This window comes from Oryx dammah, unplaced genomic scaffold, assembly GCF_014754425.2.
Source record: "Oryx dammah isolate SB20612 unplaced genomic scaffold, SCBI_Odam_1.1 HiC_scaffold_7, whole genome shotgun sequence".
In the NCBI taxonomy this organism is placed as follows: Eukaryota; Metazoa; Chordata; class Mammalia; order Artiodactyla; family Bovidae; genus Oryx; species Oryx dammah.
The window spans coordinates 36,093,923-36,116,422 of NW_024070191.1; the positions used below are offsets into that span (position 1 = coordinate 36,093,923).

At 48.3% G+C, this 22,500-nt stretch overlaps 2 protein-coding genes and 1 non-coding gene across 4 annotated transcripts in view; 2 read left to right on the forward strand and 1 right to left on the reverse strand.

The window, feature by feature from the left end:
• The first annotated feature begins 7,842 nt into the window (after positions 1–7,842).
• Positions 7,843–7,914, forward strand: TRNAC-ACA. The gene has a single exon. It is a non-coding gene; the product is annotated as a tRNA-Cys (tRNA).
• A 1,670-nt stretch (positions 7,915–9,584) lies between these two features.
• LOC120865856 (biogenesis of lysosome-related organelles complex 1 subunit 5-like) lies at positions 9,585–10,219 on the reverse strand. Of its 2 annotated transcripts, XM_040243260.1 has the most exons (2): positions 10,006–10,219; positions 9,733–9,884 (listed from the first exon to the last, which is right to left on the reverse strand). In XM_040243260.1, exons 1-2 carry the CDS (start codon positions 10,217–10,219, stop codon positions 9,802–9,804), a joined length of 297 nt encoding a protein of 98 aa, XP_040099194.1. In that variant the 3' UTR covers positions 9,733–9,801. The 2 variants fall into 2 exon arrangements, with proteins under 2 accessions (XP_040099193.1, XP_040099194.1); XM_040243259.1 differs by having other exon boundaries at positions 9,585–10,219.
• A 3,391-nt stretch (positions 10,220–13,610) lies between these two features.
• Positions 13,611–22,500, forward strand: part of CHRNB3 (cholinergic receptor nicotinic beta 3 subunit) — a 30,075-nt gene continuing 21,185 nt past the window's right edge. Inside the window, exons 1-2 of the mRNA XM_040243016.1 lie at positions 13,611–13,768; positions 14,779–14,867. Coding sequence (XP_040098950.1) covers positions 13,611–13,768; positions 14,779–14,867 — 247 coding nt within the window. The remainder of the gene's footprint in view (positions 13,769–14,778; positions 14,868–22,500) is intronic.

Consider the following 22,500-nt stretch of genomic DNA (forward strand, 5'->3'; position numbering starts at 1 on the left):
GGGGCAGAACGAGTCTTTGCTGCAGGTTCCCTGTGCCCTGTGGGGTGTTTTGTAGCATCCCTGGTTTCTCCCTGTCGGAAGTCCCAGTATGACAACCAAGGTGGCCCCCAGTTGAGAAGCACTGAATTAAACTGACCAGATGGGAGTGCCTGTACTAAAAACCCAAGAACTGGCTCCCACTTGTCTCTGCCCCGAACTTCCAACACCCCCTCCTGATAAGCCACGGGGAAGGGATCAGTGAGACATGGACCCCACGACTCTGTGACAGCCACTGGGTGGGGTAGGGGTAGAGGGGGTCAGATACAAGACGGTAACAAAACAAAAACATGACGACAATGGCTGGTGTCCAGGGCCTCTTCTGCCTGGAGACAGGGCACAGAGAATTCACACAGAATTGCAGAGCTGGTGAAATCAAGGAGCGTTTAATCAAGCTTTCTCAATCAAATCTAAGGGCCGTAGCATTTCCTCTGTGGTCACTCTGATGTAGAAGGAAGTGAACCTGAAACCTCCCCAGTTGAGTGTTTTGGTGATTCAGTTCATGGTTTCACAGATGACCCACGTGGCTAGAGTGCCCAGGTGGGCGGAGAGCCCCAGTGGGCGCAGCCGCAGTGAGTGGACGCCCCGGGCTGGGAGGTGGCCCTCCCCGGGGCAGACTGCCCCTGCTAGGGCTGCTCTGCGCCCGGGGTCGTCTGGCCACCACGATTCCATCTGGCACCAAACTCTTTCTGCTTCTCGTCAAGGACCCTTCCTGGCTCCTTAGCTATGGAGGAGGCACCAGACCAGGTTCACCGTGGCACCTCGGCCCTGGCCACAGTGGCCTGGAGCCAAAATCCCTTTATGACATCTTCAGAGTCGGGAGAGAAGCCTCCTTCCCCTCGGGTCGGGGCTGTTGAAAGGCACACGTGAGGCTGGCTTACCAGGTGTCATATTGTCCATCACGTGGAGAAATCTGTCTCCACTCGGGGAGGCCAGAGCATGACCTGGGGAGAGGACGTCCTGTGGACTTTGAGCCCTGCTCCTGGCCTCCACGCTGCTGCAAATCCTGATCACAGCTTTGCTGAGTACACAGAGCCTCACCTGACTCCACAAACCCCCCAGGACCACTGAACTAAGTCTCCCCACCTTCTTATTCTAAGCAGGTGTGAGCTGGAGGCATAGCCGTTGTGAGTGAGAAAGGGCTGGCAATTCTAGACTGGAAATGTCATTGAGGACAGGACTCTGTCTCATCACTTTTGATATCAGTCACAGTTTCTTTTATATATTTATTTATTTTGGCCGTGCTGGGTCTTCGTTGTGGTGAGCAGGCTTTTCTCTAGTTGTGGCAAGAGGGTCTACCCCGCTAGCTGTGGCGCGTAGAATTCTCACTGCGGTGACTGCTCTTGTCGCAGAGCACAGATGCTAGGCTCACGGGCTCAGTAGTGATGGTACACAGGCTTAGTTGCCCCAAGGCCTGTGGAATCTTCCCAGACCGGGGGTCGAAGCCACGTCCGCCACATTAGCGGGCGGATTCTGAATCACTGGACCACCAGGGAAGTCCATCAGTCACAGTTTCTATCACAGATGAACCTCACAACTGGCTTTCAAGAGGGTGCTTGTGTATTCAGTTGCTAAGTCATGTTTGACTCATTGTGAGCCAATGAACTGCAGTCTGCCAGGCTCCCCTGTCCATGGGACACTTACCGATTAATACCGAATATTCTATTCTGAACAGCGGCAATTTTTAAACAATAGTCTTCACATGGTTGAAATCTTCACTAAGCCAGAAATCTACCTGCTTCACTGTCCCCAAACGCACATGCCTTCACCTTGTCTGGGAGGGCCCGTGCTCTCGGGTAAGGACAGGCTGTCTGCGGCAGGGCACCCTGCGCGTCTCCAAGGTGGCTCAGCGGACATGCCAGACATATGCCAGATATGGTGCCCTTCCTCCCCTCACGAGGGCCCTTCTGAGGCCGGTTAGTCTTTAAATCATTGAAGGGCCGTCCTGTCGTGGGTCTATCAGTCTGCAGCCACTTGCTAGAGTCTAGTCCTTGGACAGTATTACCTTTGTAACACTTATATTAGCATTTAATTAGCAGTTAATAAATATTATACATGCAGATAATGTCCAGTAGATGGCACATGGAAATCAAGAACTCATTCCACAATTATTTGAATGTTTGTCATGTCACTCTTGGCCAAAAAAGTTTGTGTTGTGGAAGGGAAGGGGAATCTCTCTGTGGGCCAGATGCTTCATCTGCTGAGACCCTTTTCCCACTATTGAGGTGTTTGTTTCCAGCCCTTTAGGGACGAAATTCCATATTTCCAGTCTCACCATTCAGCGGTCAGCTGGGTCCTCAGTTTATCTCTAAAATCTACAGTTCACAGAAACATGAAACAAAGCATGCCAACCATGAGAAAGAAGGATAATCTCTGTTTTCTTTTCTATGAGCCTATATGAAGATACCCTGGAGAAGGAAATGGCAACCCACTCCAGTACTCTTGCCTGGAAAATTCCGTGGACTGAGGAGCCTGGTAGGCTACAGTCCATGGGGTCACAAAGAGTCGGACACGACTGAGCGACTTCACTTTCATACACATCTTTGTTTCTCTGATATATATATCTTACTTTTTTGTTTAATGCAAAGGAGAGGTAATTCTAAAACCTGTGCCTCTGATAGGCAAGAAATTATAACTTGTCAGCAGTTGCAAAGAACAAAAAGTAATACCTTAGCCTCCCATTTTGTCCTTTTATAAGCCAAAGTACAATTGCTTTGACACTTTGGAAAAAGATGGATGTGGTTTAAGAAGCTCCCAAGGATTCACTCAAATATCCACTGCTTAAAACCTGATTCAGAATTTGCTTTGTTCTGCCTCTTGGCTTAAAAAAGCTGCAAGTAATTTTGAGAGGGACACGGCTTGCCTTGGGGGTAAGACAACCGACCTATAAGATGGAGGGTTGGACAGAAGTCAGTAAGGAATGCATAGATATGGGAGCAGAATAACAGAGAAAAAGAAAGAAGGGAGAGTGAAGGCAAAGGGAGAGGGTGAAAGAAGTCTCAGCAAAACATGTAGGAGGGTTTCTGTTTCAAAGTATTGGGTTACCAGTGCGAACTTTTCGGTCAACCCAATACATTTATGCTCTCTCCTTCATTAAGTTCTCATTAAGGATTTTTTAAAATGTCAATTTCTCAAATTTCCTTAATCATGTATATTAAAAATACCAAAGCCCCGCGTGGCTACTATGAAAAATTCAGAAAATAACAAGTGTTGGTGAGGATGTGGGGAAACCGGAATGCTTGTGGACTGCAGATGGGAGCGTAAAGTGGTTCAGTTCATTACGGAAACCAGCATAGAAGGTCCTCAAAAAAGTAAAAATAGAAATACCGTATGATCCAGCAGTCTCACTTCCAACTCAAAAGAACGGAAAGCAGAGACTCAAAGAGACATTTGCAACCCATGTTTATAGCAGCATGGTTCACAAAAGGCAGAAACAACCCAAATGTCCATTGATGGGTGAGTGAATAAGCAAAATGTTGTCTATACAGTTAATGGAATATTATCGGGCCTTAAAAAGGAAGGAAATTCTGACACAGGCTGCAACATGGATGGCCCTTGAAAAAACAGTGTCAAGAGAAATAAGCCAGTCACAAAAAGACAAATCAAGCGCTATCATTCTGCCTCAGAGAGAGAACTAGAATGGTGGTTGCCGGGGCTGGGATGGACGTGGGGGGTGGGGAGTTTTCGTTTAATGGGAACAGAGTTTCCATTTTGCAAGATTAAGAGTTCTGGAGGCAGGTGGTGGTCACAGCTGCACAACACCTCGAAGGTACTTAACACAACCAAACTTACACTTAAAAATGGTCACGATGGCAAATTTACGTTGTGTGTATCTCACCACAATTGTTTTTAAAGCCCACAGCTCAAGAGTCACGTCCCTCTTCTGGAGTCTAGAGTCCCACATGCCAGATCCCCACGCATCACCCTGAATGTAGCGGGTGACACCTGGAACCTTGCTGGAAACTGGGATCTTATGGGAACCATGGACGATCCATTCCACTCCAGACCTCCTGAATCAGAAACTCCAGCCCTGGAATCATCATTGTAACACGCTTGTCAGGTGACTCTGATGTCCCTCAAATATGAGAACTATTGCCCAAGAGTGATAGATGTAGGGCAATTGGAAGGGATATGTTTGAGATGTCTTGAAGGTAGAAAAAAATATGGCTTGGTGTAGAATGGATATGGGGCAGAAAAGGCGGAGGCTGGGATTTGAATGAATGAATGTTTTTTAAAACTATTCTGCTCTTACTTTTTCTTCCTTTTGCTAGAGTCACAAAACAAAAATAAAAGCATGCTTTCTCAAAGCATCAGGCTGGAGAACAGGAAACAGGCTGGGATGGTTGGTATATAATCTTTAGAAATCCACAGGAGGTAAGCTTTATCCAAATGTGTACTTAGCTGCACACACGGCAATTATGAGGCAGGTGAGTGGCCGAGTCATATATTTGCTTACCAACAGGCCTGGTGGCGTCACACACAAAACCCACGCTCACAACACACCGTGGAGAGCTCTGAGCAGGCCTCTCTTCTCTCTTTTTGTACCATGTCAGAAAGGGAGTGATGTAGACCATGGCCTGAGATTCAGAGGTTGCTGGAGCCAAGGAGTTTCAGTTTTAAAATTGGGAGAGTCCTGGGTAAACCAGGATGGTTGGTCACCCTACTTACTATCCAGACTCACAGAATTTCAAACCCAAAGGGGACATAGAGTTTTTCTGGTTTGTGGAGCAACACTCTGGCTATAGCTTAGAATCACCTAGAGAGCTTAAAAAATATCTGATTCCTGGGCCTCTCGGTAAACCAGTGAAAATCTGGTCTAAAATGCCTGGGTGCAACACCAGGGATCAGTGTTTTTGAAAAGCTCCCCAAGAGAACATTGAGAACAGCTAACCTAATCCAGCATCTTCACCCAATAGAGGAGGGATCTGACACCGGAACAGATTATTCATCCAAGATCACATGGTTAATTAGGGGCAAACGCAGGGTCCCTAAGAGTAGGTCAGGGTTCTGCCCACACACCACAACTCTTTTGTAGATAATAACTGAAGAGTTACCTGCAATTAACCCTGGCCCAGGGCAAGTAACTAGGACAACTCGCCCCCACACTGCTGTCTGAGCCTCAGTAAGCCATCCCAGAAGGGCCAGCTGTGTGCCCACGACTGAGACCCACGCTCTCTTTCCTTCCTTCCAATTTTCCTCCCACCCTGCTGCTCCTGAGGATTTCAGACCCAGTCCCTACCCCTGGCCCGGGGATGCCCTCTGCCCCTGATTACAAATTTGGCCTCCACCCCCAGCCTTCTTTCCCTTCAGCCTCTGGAGGTCCCTCAGCACATCTGCTGTGGGGGCCTGGGACCACTCGCCTGGGTCCGCTCACCTGGGTCCGCTCGCCTGGGACCGCTCACCTGGGTCTGCTCGCCTGGGTCCAGGGCCCACCTGGAGGCACCCCCACCAGGGGGGCAAGGAGGCTCCTTTGACTACAGAGCTTACTTTGTAGAACAAGCAGAATCCACAGGATCCTGTCCCCAGGCCAGGGGGGAGCCTGGCTGTCTGACCACTTGTCCTACAGCTCGAAGCAAGCCCCACTACTGAGATACAGAGCCTACGAGGGAGTAACATGCCTCGGCCTGGTGCGAGCCTTGGAAAAGCAGACCAGGAGTGGCTCAGTTGTTACCCTGACCGGCAGAGAGCCCTGAAAAATGATGGCAATAGTGAAGGCAGTTCGTGTCATTCAAAGAGGATGAAGTGACCCCTCAGATGGGAAACCAAGCAAGCAGGTGAAGTGTGAGATGAGACGTGTGGGAGGGAATTTCTAGGCCCACAATGGCGCTGCTCCTGGGTGGGGTGCCGCTGTAGCAAAGAGAAACTTAGGTGACTCTCATGTGCCCTAAAGGCCACTTGACCTGGATTCATGGGGTAAATGCAGTCAGTGAGTCAGTGACCCCACTCACCACCCAACGCTGGGCTTCCCATCCAAACCAGGTTGACCCTGGTGCCCCAGCCAATGGGATATCTTCCATTGGCCTCTCCCTTGTTTTTTATTCTTTATCCTATAAAAGCTCCCTGCCTTCTGCCTTATTTTGCAGTTTTCCAAAACAAGATCTATCCATGCAACCCCATGGACTATACAGTCCATGGAATTCTCCAGACCAGAATACTGGAGCGGGTAGCCTTTCCCTTCTCCAGTCCAGGATCTTCCCCACCCAGGGATCGAACCAGGGTCTCCTGCATTGCAGGCAGATTCTTTACCCACTGAGCCAAAAGGGGAGCCCGCCCACTACATGAAAGGTCAAATACCTGTGTAATCCGAATTGTCTTCTTAAATAAATTTTTTTAGCAGAAAAACAATGAGAAATCCAGCTCCCCCCTGCCCGAGCCAGGGGTGTCCCCTCCGGTGTTACAGCCAGCCTCCAGAGGACACAGAGGTTTTGGACTGCTGGGCCTTCGGGTCCTCGTGGTCTGGCTGCTCTCACGTTCCTCCTCGTCTCGGTGGTTTCATGTGGTTAGTTCCCTGTCATTGAGTGTTTTCTCTGGGTCCTTGCGGTACCCGAACTTGGAAGAGGATGCTGGTCAATGGTCTGTGGTCCATAAGCCACAAGGGCCGCCTTCCAGACCCACTGAAGCAGAAGCCCCAGGGAAAGCATCCCAGAATGACTGGGAAGCGCTGGCATCGGTGATAACTTTACAGATGGTTTCTTCCCTCTGCTTAAACCCTCTTTCTGAACAAACGCCTAGCCTGGGAGAGCGGACCCTTCCAGCACTGGCGCTGGGCTGACTCCCTGCGGTGGGGGCATCAACTCGGCCCCGAATGGGTTCTCTGGAACTGTTGGACCAACAGACCACTGTATTCGAGTGCTTAGTTTTGAGTTCAGGCAGGCTGTGTTTGTTTTGCTATTTTATTTTTTAAAATTTAAGGAACAAATGACATCTAAAGTGCACACCCTTCGGAAAGGGGCCTGTTGGCGCTAACCTGCAGTCTGAGCACAGTCCAGCAGGGGGCGTTGGTGCCCACTGCACCGCCCTCCGCTGAGTCCCCCGCTGGTCCGGGCTCTGCTCCGCGGAACCGCGGACCCGAGGACCCGAGGGAGCACAAAGGCCCCCAGCAGCCCTTGGCTTTCATCCTTTGAGCTCAGAGAAGAATTCGACACTTATTTTAAAACCGTGATTTTCAAATCGCTACGCATAATGAGAAACGTTACTACTGCGAGGATGTCACACACGTGCTGAACCAGAAGGGTCTGGTTTTATAGTAAGTTTAGTAAAACCTATTAGGGTCCTGGTTTTAGTAAAGGTTTAAACCAAATTAGAATTAACTTAAGTTTACTATGTTAACTTTAATATGTTAATTTAAAGTTATTTATAAGTTTTAAGTAAATTAGGAATTTAGAGTGGAAAAATTAGGAAATTCTTAAATTTATGAATTAAAAAATGAGTAAATTAGGGGGAAAAAAAAAGGAATTCTCTTTAGAGTGAAACTGTAGCCATCAATGGAGATTATGTTGGAGGGCAGTGAGATTTTTCAGGCACTGAGCTTTCAGCCCTCTGACTCCTATGAGCGCTAGCTCCCATCACCAGTCCTTCCCACTGCTGGTGGCCGAGCATCTGAAACTCCGATGACTGTGACCAGATGTCAGAGACAGACTGCAGGAAGGTCTGAGGACACAGGAAGGGCCCAGAGAAGAGGGCGGGGGCCTCCTTGATGGACAGCCTTGGTGTGGATGGGTCTTTAGAAGGCAGGCTGGGTGTCCTCTCCACAGCCGTTCCTCTATGAGCTGGTATGCTCTCGTTCATAGCAACTTCCGTGATTCTTCCCTGGTGGCTCAGACGGTAAAGCATCTGCCTACAATGCGGAAGACCCAGGTTCGATCCCTGGGTTGGGAAGATCCCCTGGAGAAGGAAATGGCAACCCACTCCAGTATTCTTGCCTGGAGAATCCCATGGACAGAGGAGCCTGGTAAGCTACAGTCCATGGAGTTACAAAGAGTCAGACATGACTGGATGACGTCACTTTCTTTCTTTCTTTACAGGATTCTGGCCCAGTTCTACCCGTGTGACTCAGGATAATGACTCCTGCTCCCTGGGCCTCAGTGTCTGGCCTGTAAAATGGTGTTGGCATGGAGGACTTAACTGTCGAGTGTAAACATTTCATAGCAGAAAGGCAGGTTCCTCAGACTTAATTTTTGGATCTAAACTCCTTCCTCTTGGACTCTGGGTCTCCTGACTCTCCCCGCCCCCACCGCCCCGCAAACCCCAGATGAACATATGTAACTTTCTTTTTTTTTTCTCCTCTACTAACTTTAATCACATTTTCAACATGCAGCCAAGAATGAAGCTTTGACAGTAAGCCATAAATTTACACAGGCAGGCATTGTCACTTTTCTGCAGGAGCAAAACTAAGATAACACAAGCGAGCTGGGTATTTTCTTTCTTGTGCCTTTCTTCACTGAAGAGCAATGAAAAAATACCTGAAAGTTCTATCCATACCTCACATTCATTTGCCATAAATCTCTTGAAATTATTGCATATAATTCTGCTTAGTTCATGGTAAATTAAAAAAAAACCTATTTAGTTCCTCAATTAGACTGTTAAATGCAGATTTTTAAAGATCACAGTGAAGACAGAATTGGTACATGTTTCATCATAATACACCTGCTTATGAGAACAGACGTTCAACACTAAAAAGGATTTACATTTAACATGGATCATTTGCCGTGAGGGCAAATACTTCTGGTTTACTCAGAGCCAGGATCTTTATACAGTTCCAGAGGGAGGCCTTGGCAGAATTTGCTGATTACTCATTAAATGGCTGAAACATGTAGAGACATTATTTATCTTAAAACAGACGTGAAAATGAGGTAAAGATGATGGGCAAGATGATGGTTCTTGGAAAGGTTAAAAGTCAACTGTGTTTCGGGTAAGCTTTTCCTTGTCAGCATGTTTTAAACAAAGCTGAAAACATGAAGTGTTGGAAGGCCACAGTCTTAACAAGCATGTCTTGCTGTCCAGTGAAAACACAGCATTATACAACTTCTCCCAACAGGCCACTCAGAGACCAGTGTGGCCCCATGTCACAGCAGAGACGCGGTTCTGACGTTCCTCTCTCTTCAATATGATCTCTGCTCCCGGGACAGCTGTTTCTGTCTACATTACTCATGGAATAACACTGTATACATTCCTTCAAGAGCCAAGGAGGCCACAACAGGCAGACACCATCTCTGCCTTCTAAGCCGATAAACCAATATTAACCCTGCAGAAGGATGAATTAAACTGCTTCCCTAAGAAGTCTGTACTTACGGTTTGTTATCTGAGATAATCAATCAATGGAAAGCAAGACTGGTCCACACTACCCGAGAGCACGTGGACACCGCTTTCCTCCAACTCCTTCCCCTGTGAATGATCATTTAGAGGCACTTGAAACTGGAAAGAGGTGGCACTCCTCTAGGAAACAGGGAAGACTCCAGGAGAGGGCTCCGCCTTCCGACAGAAGAGTGCCATTGAATATATTGCTAAGCTTGAAGCAGAGGCTAAATGGTTTAGTGGGAGGTGTTTTTGGGGGGGCGGGGGATGTCAGTTTCTTCTCATTCGTTCGTCACTGCTGTGGTTCGCGTCCTCAGAAGGCTGAGAACCTCGCCAGGCCCTTCTCCATCTCGGCGTACTGCGCTCGCAGCTTCTCCACGGCCTTCCTGTGCTCCTCGTCCACTTCTGCCTGCTTGCTGTGCTGCTCGGTCATGAAATCCTCCCACTGCGTCATGCGCTGTTTCTCACGAGCTATGAAAAGGTCACTATGAATCTTTTTTCGCTCCTGTTCCCTCTGCTGGAGTCTACAGACGGTGTCAGTAGCTGCTTGCAATCTCTGGAGAACTCGGTTTAAGCTGTCTTGCATTGTTGCTCTACACGTCGGAAGAGTATGTTCATTTGTCTCATGAATCATATTCTTCAGATTTTCAAGAACTCGCATTTCTCGAAGACCACGTTTTTCTTCAAATTCTTTCACAAAATAACGGGTTTCACCTTGGATAACTGGTCTGTGATCTAAGAGCCTTGAATGAATTTCTCCAAGATCCCTGATAATGAGGTGCTCCGGCGAGCCTGCGAACCCCAGAGAGTCCTTCTTGCCGCCGCCGCCGCCGCGGCCACCCGGGGCGGCCTCGCAACCCACCGGGGTCTCCGTCCCACCGCCGCTCATCCTGTAACTTTCTTAAAATGCATTTCCCTAAACAAAGACAGTGTCCCAGACAGTCTGGACACCATTCTCACAGAGACCTACAGACTCAGTACTGTGTAACTGTACCGTCATTTTTTGCAAGGAAGGCAATTCATTAACTGAACGCCTCAATAGAATTTAGTTTTTTGAACTCTGTAAGATATTTTGTAGAATAGACTCTTGAATAAGAAAGAAGTGTAACAGAGAACAAACCTGAAATGTACATGATAGCCCACTCTCAAGACTCTGATGTAAAGAGATAACAGTTTTATGCACACAGGGATAAAATGTTGTGGAACAGATATCAAAGTTTCCTGTTTTCAAAGTTGATATCAAAACATGCTCCTTTATAATGGTGTCAAGTAGCAGTTCAACTAGTAGTTAGTAGCAGTTCAACTGAAGGATGAAGTTGCATACAAACTAGATAACAACTCTGTGTGTGTGTGTGAGCATGCAGGAGCAGGTACCCTGGAGAGAAATAGACCAACAGCTTAATGGTGATTAGATTAGGAAGATGGATTGTGAATCTAATCTTACTTTCAATGTACTGTTAGGATTGTACTACTTTTACAATTTAAAAAATACTAATCATAACTCTTTGTTTTTCTTTGTGGCTGCACTGGGTGTTCGCTGCTGGGAGAACTTTCTCTAGTTCCTCCAAGCAGGGGCTACTCTTCCTCGTGGGGCGTGGGCTCCTCACTGCGGCGGCTTCTTCTGTTCTGGAGCACAGGCTCTAGGTGCACAGACTTCGTAGTTGCAGCACGCGGGCTCAGTAGTTGTGGCACATGGGTTTCATTGTTTGAGGCGTTGTTCGAGGCGCGATGGTCTTCCTGAACCAGAGCTGGAGTCCATGTCCCCTGCATTGGCAGGCAGATTCTTATCCACTACACCACCAGGGAAGCCCACTGATCATACCTCTTTAGACCTTCAAGCGGAAGCACACCTGTTTCCCGTCACCTTCTGCTCTGTTGTGTGGCTCTCACAACATCACTCCTGGAAGCGATCTGGCCAGCGTTCCCCAGTCACTGGAAGGAGCAGACTCAGTCCTCACAGGCAGCATGTTTGGTCAGTGACGGATGAGCAGCGGTTTTCCTTGGCTCCCAGGATGCAAACATGTCCCCTTGATGATGGAGACCTTCTGATTATTCTGCTCTGTGGACCCAGCCCCGCATCCCAGGCCCAGTCGATGTTTACTGTTGGTTATAGAACAGGTGGGGCTTCCCTGACGGCTCAGCTGGTAAAGAATCCACCTGCAATGCAAGAGACTCAGCTTCGATCCCTGGGTCAGGAAGATCCCCTGGAGAAGGGATGGGTTACCCACTCCAGTACTGTAGCCTCATGGAGAATTCCATGGACAGAGGAGCCTGGCGGGCTATAGTCCACGGGGTGGCGCAAAGTGCCAATGTAGCTGAGGAGTGTGATTGAGTAGGAGGAGGGCTGTCTGCTGGGACAGACCCCCGAGAAACCGCTGGTTAAAGGGGTGTGTGTGCTTGCGTGCACATGTTTTTTGAGTTTCCCTGGTGGCTCACTCAGTAAAGAATCCACCTCCCGGTGCAGGACACATGGGTTCCGTCAGTGGGTCAGGAAGATCCCCTGCAGAAGGAAATGGCAACCCACTCCAATATTCTTGCCTGGAGAATTCCATGGACAGAGGAGCCTGGGGGCTACAGTCCATGCGATCATAGGAGTCGGACACGACTTAGCAAAGAACAGGTGAGGGAAAGAGCACACGCTGGCTCAGCGCAGGATGATTTTTTGAGACATGAATTGATACAAATTTGTGTTCTCTGTAGTTTTCTTTCCCCTACATTTCCCAAGAAAGGAGCCAGGGCTCCATACGTTTACAAAGATGGAAAACAGAGGCCATTAAAGACAACCCCTCTTCCTGCTTGACATCAGCTTTCACCACAAGTGTAAACTCACTGAAGGGCTTATTTGATGTTTTTAGAGCAGGATGGAGATGAGGTGAGTGTCTTCTAAAGGGAGATGGGCCAGAAATCCCCAGAGACTGGCCGGCCCCTTCAGCAGTGGGGACCAGCAACTAGGGGACCCCGTCACCCAGGAAAGGGCAATAGAGCTGCCTCTTCCACTGGGACCACGTGGCTGCCTGCCGACCCTCCGCTGCCATCAAGATGAACCAGAGGCGACAGCCTGCTTGTGACTGGGGGGCCGCAAACGCCTTCCCAGTGCTTTTGCTGCCCTGAGCCAGGGGGCCGGAGCTCCTGAAATGACGGAGAGTCAAAAGCTACAGAGTCTCTTTGATATTTGGCCGCACTGGATCCTCACCGCTGCACCTGGGCTTTCTCTAGCTGCAGCGAGCCGGGGCTACTCCACAGTTGTGTTGTGCGAGTGACTCTGTCATTTCAGGAGATGGTATTTCCTGCCTGCTCAGTAGAATGTCAAGCTCCATTTTCTTTGATTTATTGAAAATGAAGAAAAGTGACACTTCCTGCACCCCTGGGTTAGTGGCTAATTGATTGCTGAGACCGTTGTAAACTCACAGACCATTGTAAACCACCTGGAACACGGTTCACATGGATGGGAGATCAGTGTCTAATTGTTTCCTTCCTCTTTGTTCTAAACCGTTCACGTGCAGTGGGCTCTGGGGATGCTGGAGAGAGAGGGTAAGAGGACCCGGCCCAGCCTGAGGAGCCTGTGGTCTAGGGAGGGCTCCACCGCCTGCGGGGGGTGGGTTTCTGGAGGAGTGGAGAGGAGAGGGAGCTGGAGGAGGGGATGTGGTCCTGCCTCTCTTGACAGGGCTGTCTAGACTCCGTGCTGGTACCCTGCTGAGCATCACCGGGTGTTTGGAAGTCACCGATGCTCTCAGAGGAGCCTTAATGAGGTAGAGGGAAATTTTCAACTGGATTAAATCAGTGTGGCCCCGGGTGGGTTGGCAGTGCCCGGAGGGAGCTACTCCAGCACTGGGGCCCCATCGGGGGACTCTGCTCCCACCAGGCCCTCTTCTCCTTCCAGCCCTCACTTACCCTTGCCCGATCAGCAGATTTGCATTCCTTGAGGACCCGCTGCATGTGGACAGCGCTGAGCTAGGTGAAAATCAGACCAACTGTGAACAAGGTGAATCCAAAGAGGAGGTGGTGATTTCAGCCTCCAAGTCCTGGGAGCGATATAGAAAAAGACAATACTCCGACTGTCCTTTCTCTTGTGGATTATGCACGGGCCCTGGGGGCCCCAGGGAACCCCAGAGGATGCTCTGATCATGAAGCACACCAGAACCCCTAGACAAAGGCAATGAAGGACATAGTCATTCATTTTAAAAACTGAGATGTGGAACCTCCCTGGTGGTTCAGGAGTTAAGAATCTGCCTTGCAATGCAGGGGACACAGGTTTGATCCCTGGTCTGGGAAGATCCCACATGCTTCGAGGCAACTACGTCCATGAGCCACAGCGACTGAGCCTGCGCACCCTAGAGCCTGTGCTCTGCAACAAGAGAAGCCCCGCAATGAGAAGTCGCGCAACTCTACTGCGGAGTAGCCCCGGCTCGCTGCAGCTAGAGAAAGCCCGGGTGCAGCGGTAAGGATCCAGTGTGGCCAAATATCAATAAATAAGTAGAATTAAATTTTTAAACACTGAGGGGCGATTGACATATAACACTGTGTTAGTTTCAGGGTCACCACATAAAGATTGGGTATTTGTATACCTCGTGAAATGACCACCACCAGGTCTAGTGAACACCCATAAGTACATGCGGTTACAAAAAGGTTTTTTTTCTCGTGATGAGAGCTTTTAAGATCTACTCTCTTAGCAACTTTCAAATAGCAGTACAGTATTATTAACTATGGCCTTCCCTGGTGGCTCAGTGGTAAAGAATTCACCTGTGAGGCAAGAGGTGCAGGAGATGTGGGTTCGATCCCTGGGTCAGGAGGATCCCCTGGGGGATGGCACGGCAACCCACTCCAGTAATTCTTGCCTGGGAAATCCCATGGACAGAGGAGCCTGGTGGGCTGCAGTCCATAGGGTCACAAAGAGTCAGACACGACTGAGTGACTGAGTACAGCAGCATTATTAACTATCGTCTCCCTGTACAAACATCCCCAGGGGTTGTTTCATAACTGGGATCTGTAGCTTTTGACTCATATTCACTGTTCTTAAGCTGCAAGTCCAAAATGAAAGATGATGGAGAACGTGTAGGAGAAACTTGTGCTGGCTTTCGTGTTGCATGTCTTCATTCACGGTTTCTCCCTTTTACACAGCTCTCCAAGCATGAGCAAAACAGCACAGAGCACTCAGAGCTGTCGGCTTTACCCTTCACCCCCTCTCCATTGCCCTGCGTCTCCCGGCGGGAGAGGGAATTAATAAGTCAGGAGTTAGGACCCAGAGATAGTTCTCAGACTTACGCGATCTGACAGCTGACTGGGAATCAATGAGGTGTGCTTTCAGAGACCTCGGGATGATACCAGCCAGCTTGAGTCTGGTTTCCCCTATCCAGGTGTCTGCGTCCTCTGCGTTCCACTCTGGACTTTGAAGCTCTGCGTTTTCTCTTCAAAACCCCCCTTTCTGATGGAAATATCCTGTTGTTAAAGAGGAGGAAGGCATTATCTCTCTCCAGCTGACATCATAATGCTTGCCGAAGTTATCCTGGTGTTCAGCGTCCTTGGTGTCACCCACTCAGGTAAGCTCAAGTTGAAGCAAATGAAAACTTGATCGTTGCTGCTGCTGATAATGTCAGGATTAAAAAATGTGATGTGTAGGTATTTTTTGGTTACTCTTTAAGACAACCTTTAAAAATGTAGCTCCAATGAGTAATTCCATGAAGTCTGTATATTGCTAAAGAAATCATATGAATTCTGTAATGTTTATACTTTTGCCATTCACTGTGTTATTCCTTTGGAATCACTATGAGCTTGGTAGGAAGATATGAAAGCAGGGGAAATGTTATCAAGTGTACTGAATGGTACTCAGAGAATTGTTAAAATATTTGGCATAGGGATTGATTATGTCAACATTTTAGTATCATATTTATTAACAATCACTATAGCTGTGCATAGATGCTTATTGTCCAAGCTATCGTGCAGATATAGAAGTACTTTCGTAAGTTTGTGCATGTAGGTATATTTAGTATGTTTTTACAGCACTGTTAAGCAGATGTCTGTGAAGCTGTGTGAGTTTTCTGTGACTATCATCCGCCAGAAAATAAAGGCATTTTTAATAAAGAATGAGGACAAATAAAGGAGACAGAGGGCATGAAAGGAAAGTGGGGGAAAGCAACTGGGAAGCTTAGGGAACAGTGGTCACTGTCACCTGCCAGCTTTCTGGGTGTGGGAATCATTTCACTTTTCCTGCAACTTAAGAACAGAAAGCTCTTCCCCTGACACCAGATTCCATACAGAGCCAGGAGACAGATGGAGAGAAAACAGTGTAGTTCCTGTAGCAATTTGTATGTATTTGTCACTCGGGTTTTGGCCACATATGAGTACTGTCATTTTCAGATGGAGAACCAGAGGCACTGAGATCGACTTGCCCAAGTCCTGAAATAACTCTTGGATTTAAAATCCTGTGACTCACACACAAACCTGAACATTATTATATCTTCAAAAAGGTAGCCTGTGCTCACACCTGGAGCTCAAAAACACACAGAGTCATTTCTAAGTGCAGAGAGTGTTGAATCCAGTTTGAAATATCACTAAATTTGATTTCTTCAAAGTCTTTTTTTATTGAAGTGTAGTTGATTTACAGTGCTGGGTCAGTCTCTGCTGTACAGCAAAGGGACTCGGTTATACAAATATATACATTTTTTTTTAAGTGGTTTTTTCCCATTATTTTTAATCCCAAGAGACTGGATATAGTTCCCTGTGCAGTTCAGTAGGACCTCGTTGTCTGTCCATTCTAAATAGTTCGCAGCTACTGATCCTAAACTTGCAGTGCACCTTGCCAATCATAAAAATAATAATAAACTTCTGTGTGTTTCAGCATGCAATAAACGTAATCAGCTTCTATGCAATTCATGTCTGGTGTTTCTCTGCCTTAGTTACTAGAGCATCCGATTTCCTACGCAGGAATTGATTCCCAGCACTCTTTCTGCAGAGAAGCCATCTCCTGGGTCAGCAGGGCTGGTTAGCATAAACCCTCAGGCTCACCCTCAGCAGGCTCACCCACGCCTGCTCCTCTGCACACAGAGACGACTGCATAAGACGGTTGGAATCGGACGAGAGCCTGGCCCCCCGGCTTTCCTACGTGTGCTGCGGGAGTCTGGAAATGTGTGCCTAGCTGTGTGCACCTGTCACTGATCTGTAACAAGTCCATGTAGTCGCCTGTGGTCACTCTGCAGTTTGTGAGCGTTTCTAGATCCGCTGGAGAGTCTCTTTCTATTTCTAGATCCGTGCCACCTTTCCTTAAGTTCTTTAACTTCTCTGCTTATCGTAAAGAAAACAGTTTCCCTTTCTCACACAAAGCTACCTTTTTCAAATGACAAGGCACAAGCCCTCATTTCTGCTTTCCTGGTCTTGGTGGAAGGATGGCTGTCTGTGGCCATACTTTTGTCAACTCCAGAAATAGGGACAGAATCTTCTTCCTCTTCCCATCACTCTTAACTCAAGATGACGTGTGTTATTCATTAAAAAAATATTTTACTGAAGGTCTACTATATCCTAGGAATTGTTCCAGTGTGGGGGATGCATGGAGGAATAAAATGGTTGTTCTGAGCTCTCATGCTAGCAAAAAGCCATCAGATATTTATTATTTGAGTCCCTCCTGAGGGCTAGCTATACATGTTGGCAGAAGAGGCTATTTGTGGGAAGATTTTTTTTTTTTTGGATGAGGTAGTAATAATGAATGAAAGGCAAAACCAAAATACACCGAAAGGTGTCAAACAAAGTATATACCTCTCTCAACAATACTTGCTGAGATCTGAAATTCTTCAATTATCTGTTTTCTCTCCTAGCTGAGAATAAACAGGGGTGGCATTTTCAGTAAAATCATAAATAATCATGGGAAGTTTCACCTATTAAGTTTGAAGTAGGGTTCATTTATATTATACGTTACAGGTGTACAATATGGTGACTCTCAACTTTTTAATTATTTTATTTGTTTGCTTATTTTTGGCCGTGCTGGGTCTTCATTGCTGGGCTCTTCTCCAGTTGCGGCGAGCAGGGCCTCCGCCTGGGTATGGTGCTCAGGCTTCTCACTGGGGTGCTTCTCTTGTTGGGGTTCCCAGGCTCCAGAGCACAGGCTCAGTTGTGGCACATGGGCTTAGAGGCATGTGGGATCTTCCTGGATCAGGGCTTGAACCCAACTCTCCTGCCTTGGCAGGTGGAGTCTTCACCACTGAGCCCCCAGTTCAGTTCAGTTCAGTTCAATCGCTCAATCATGTCCAACTTTTTGTGACCCCATGAATCGCAGCATGCCAGGCCTCCCTCTCCATCACCAACTCCTGGAGTCTACTCAAACTCACGTCTATCGAGTCGGTGATGCCATCCAGCCATCTCATCCTCTGTCGTCCCCTTCTCCTCCTGCCCCCAATCCCTCCCAGCATCAGGGTGAGCCCCCAGGGAAGCCCTGATTCACAATTTTTAAAGGTGATACTCCCTTTACATTGTTCAGTTGCAAAGTCATGTCTGACTCTTTGCAACCCTGTGGACTGTAGCCCTGTCCATGGGATTCTCTAGGCAAGAATACTGGAGTGTGTTGCCATTTCCTTCTCCAGGGGATCTGCCCAATCCAGGGATAAAAATCTACATCTCTTGCATAGGCAGGTGGATTCTTTACCACTAAGCCACCAGGAAAGCCACACTTCCTCCATAGTTACTCTAAAGTATTGACTATATTCTCTCTGCTGTACACATGTCCTCGTAGCTTATTTTATACCTAATAGCTTGTTCCCCTAATAGTTCTTTATCCCCTGCCTTGTATTACCCTCCCCGTCTGCACTGGTACCCACTGGTTTGTTCTTTTTACCTGTGAGTCTGCTTCTTTTCAGTTATATTCACTACTTTGTCATCTTTTTATCATCTATTACATTTTATCAATTATTCATATTTCAGTGTGAGAGAGTTTGTCAAAATTTTGATAAAAGTGATTACTGATGTGGGGGTGAGGAGGGTGCAGAGTCTGAGCCTCCAAAGAAAGGAGAGGAAACAGTCCTGAGGAATAAAGAGAGCAGAGCCTCAAGTCCTAGGTTCCAAAGAAAAATTGGTCTCAAGCTGGTTCTGGGCAGCCGATCCAAATCTGTCTCGATTCCACCCTCTGGCGTGGAGAGAGCCCTAAGCTCATCACAGCCAGCGCCCGGTCCCGGGGTAGCTTTAGTTACCGTTACCCGGATCCCTTCTCTGCTGCAGCCAAGGCTGAAGGCCTGTTCTCCAATCAAGGGTGCAGCTTACAAGCCGGCTCTTTTTGTATTTTGGGGAACAGCAAATATTGGCAATAAGTGGTCGCATTTGTGGCTGTTTCACGGATGTCAAGACCCTGGAGGCACAGAGCGTGTGGGTGGCCGGACCTTCCCCGTCATCTACGGCCCTGTTTTCACGGCCTGGAATCAGGAGCAGACTCTTGTCTCTGAGTCGGAATTCAGGGCCTCTCCATGTGGATAAATATTAATTAGATTCTTCATTCTATTGAGTGATGAGTGTGGCAAGAGACTTGGTAGCCTGAGCCGAGGGCAGTGAGCCCTCCTGCAGCACGGCCCCTGCCCAGTTTCAAGCGGAGGATGCCGCTAGGATCAGGCAGGGTGTTGCAGCCCTGTCTGTCTGTCTGTCCTCCACATTGCTCTCAGGTGCGCTCTGGTTCTTTCTTTTTCTTTTTTTTTGGTCTTCTGCCTGCGGGGCTGCTTATATGGTCCCAGGGGAAAGATTTTGACAAAGAAAACAGGCAAAACAGTCAAGTAGTAATGGGAGTTCCCTGGCAGTGCAGTGGTTAAGACTGTGCTTTCACAGCTGAGGCCAAGGGTTCAGTCCCTGGTCAGACAACTAAAATCCCACAAGCCACATGGCAGGCAAAAAAAAAAAAAGACTACGAGAAAGAAGTTCCAGGGGGGAGCAAAATTCCTTTTTCACCAAGAGAGATGGTGGAAAGCATTTCTAACAGGCAGCGCGCACTCTCTGAAGGTGTGTGTGCGTTAGACAGTGTGTATGTGTTTGTTCTATGTATATGGTGGGGAGGCTACAGGGAAACGTGGGGGGACCCTTGTCTAGTCTGAAGCAGGATGGCTCTGTTCTGTGACTGTAAAGTGCTGGGCATCCCCTTCCTTAGAGAGTGACCTCAGAGCAGCACCCGTTCAAGAAGCCCACCCCTGACCCCCAAAATCCACAGCAAAGCAGCCTGCTGGGTGCCCCATCCTGCAGAGGAGGTTGGGGGGCAGGTTACAGAACACTCTCAGCAGGGTCGAATGTCTCCCCAAGACCACACAAACACCACCCGGGACCTGGTTTAAGAACACCATGCTCCCCAAAGATACACAACTTGAAACAACAGTTTGGAAAATACAGTGCTAGCCCCACAGCAACAAAAATAGCAGCAACATTGAGTGTGCATTCACAGACGTGAACTGCTGGAGCAGATTTTATGTGGCAGGGAGACACGCTGGAGGGAACAGTATTTGCCTCATTAATCCCTGAAGAACTTCATGAGCCGGTGGAAAGGATGGCAAGTTGGGAGTCAGAAGACCACAGCACCCCTCGTTCTGTGGGTGACCCCTCCCAGCTCTCTTGGGTTTTCACCTGTAAAGTGAGGAGCTTACATGTCTTGAAAGTCCTTTCCAGCTCTACTGTCTTCATATCTTTATCATTCCTCTTTCTCTCCTCTTTAATTAAGGCTGAAATGCTCTCCCATCCCTCCCCCCAGGAAGCTGACTTTGGGGAACGAAACCCTCACAGCAGAGTGGGGAGGAGGCTCACTCATCTTCCAAGAGCAGTTTTCTGACTTGTCAGTGAATCACTGAGATGTGACTTAGAAGAGTGGTCTTATCTAATGAGTTTGAAATATAAGTCCATTTGCAAAAATTTTGTTTACACACAACTTCTCAGGAATCTGTTTCTTTTTTAAATTAGTATTTTAAGTTTTATGGAAGTATAGTTGATTTACAGTGTTGTGCTAATTTCTGCTGTATAACAAAGTGATTCAATTATACGTGCATATATTCTTTTTCATATTCTTCTCCATTATGGTTTATCATAGGCTATTGAATATAGGTCCCTGTGCCATACAGTGGGACCGTGTTGTTAAATTAATTGATTAATTAATTTGGCTGCATTGGGTCTTAGTTGGGGCCCAGGGGACCTTCTTTGCTGCACGTGGGATTTTTCACTGGGCCGTGTGAGGTCCCCTAGCTGTGGCACGCAGGCTTTTCTCGGTTGTGGTGCATGGGCTCCAGAGCACGAGGCCTCAGTAGTTGCTGTGTGAAGCTTTAGTTGCCCTGCAGCATATGGAATCTTAAGTTCCCTGACCAGGGATCAAACCCACGTCCCCTGCGTTGGAAGGCAGACTCTTAACCACTGGACCGCCAGGGAGGTCCCTATCCATCTTATACATCACAGTTGGCATCTGCTAATCCCACCCTCCCAGTCCTTCCCTCCCCGACCCCCTACCTTGGCAACCACTAAGCTCTTCTCTATGTCTGAGAGTCTGTCTCCATTTCATAAATAAGTCCGTTTGTGTTGTCTATTAGAAGGAATCCATTTATTGCTTGAGACCACTCGTCCTGGAAATCCTGAGAACATCTGTGGTTCTATATCTTCTGGAGCCACGAGCTGGCCCTGTGCCCCGACCCCTCAAGAAAATTATAGCCTTCTGTGCATATATTCATTCATTTGCTCATTCCCTAGAATCAGCTCATGTTTACTGAGGCCCTAGCCTTGAAGAATCAACATGGAAGTCCTTGCTCTGCCTCATAACATCCTATTTTACAAGAACAAACCAGAAACATTTCCAGGCCTGTCCTCTACGTCTGCTTCAATAACATCAATGACTTCAGTTTCTATTTGGGGAAGATACTAGGCAGAAAGCATCCAACCTTTGGCCTTTGTCTTCTCTTTATTGGTAAGGTCTGTTTTGGTCAAGACCCTTTTGTACTAATCAGCTCAGGCCACCATAACAAAATACCACAGACTGGGTGCTTGAAAGAAACTTCTTTTCTCACTGTCCTGGAGACTAGAAATCCATGAGCAAGGTGCCAGAAAGCTTAGTGTCTGGTGAGAGCACCCTCCTGGCTGTAAACAGCTGCCTCTGGCTGTGTCCCCACATGACCTCCCCTCTGTGCTACCCGGAGGAGAGTCCAGGGGTCCCCTCCTCTTCTTATGAGGACCCCAACCCTGTCAGACTAGGGCCCCACCCCTATAACCAGACTTAATATTTATTACCTCTTTTTAGGTCCTGTCTCCAAATGCTGGCTTCCCTGGTGGCTCAGCGGTAAAGAATCCACCCGCCAGCGCCGGAGCTGCAGGAGACGTGGGTTCAATCCCTGGGCCGGGAGGATTCCCTGGAGGAGGGCATGGCAACCCCCTCCAGCATTCTTGCCTGGAGACTCCCATGGACAGAGGAGCCTGGCGGGCTAGAGCCAGTAGGTTCACAATGAGTCAGACACGACTGAAGCAACCTGGTGCACACACGTCTCCAAATGCAGTCACGCTGGGGGTTAGGGCTTCAACATACGGATTTTACAGGACAAACATCCAGCCCGTAAGAGGCAGGACAGAACTACACCTTTTCCTCCTCAACTCAGACGGCAGCTCGGCTTCTGACGTGGGTCAGAGTCAGAACCCACACAGTCCTGAGAGCACGTCTGCTCGCTTCCCTCTGGAAGCTGGTGAAGAGCAGGGTCCAGCCGTCCTCTCGGAGCGAGTGGGCTTGGGGGCTGCAGGGGCTGGGGAAGGTCAGGTCACAGTCTTAGGAGACCCTTCCCGGCACGCAGCTCCCACTGCCTGCAAACTGACAGTAGGGTTATCCTGCCAGGAAGGAAGTTCCGCGGCCCCGTCTCTGCCCTTCTTAGGATGCTTCTCACACGTCCCAAACCATGATGGCGCAAGGCCGTTCCCGCCAAGGAGCCCATACGGTCTGCATGGGTGGTGCGTGGTGTGTGTGCGCGGGGGGTGTCCCGTGTGTGTCGTGTGTGACGGACGTGGTGTGTGTGTGGTGTGCAGTGTTCGTGGTGGGTATGGTGTGGGGGTGGTGCCTGCTGTGCGTGTGGCATGTGGTGTGTTCACAGGTGTGCTATGTGTGGTGTGTGTCTGCTGTGTGTTGTGTATGGTGGGTGTGTGGTGGGCATGTGTGTGGGATGTGTGACGTGAATATTGTGTGTGGTGTGCGGTGTGTGTGTG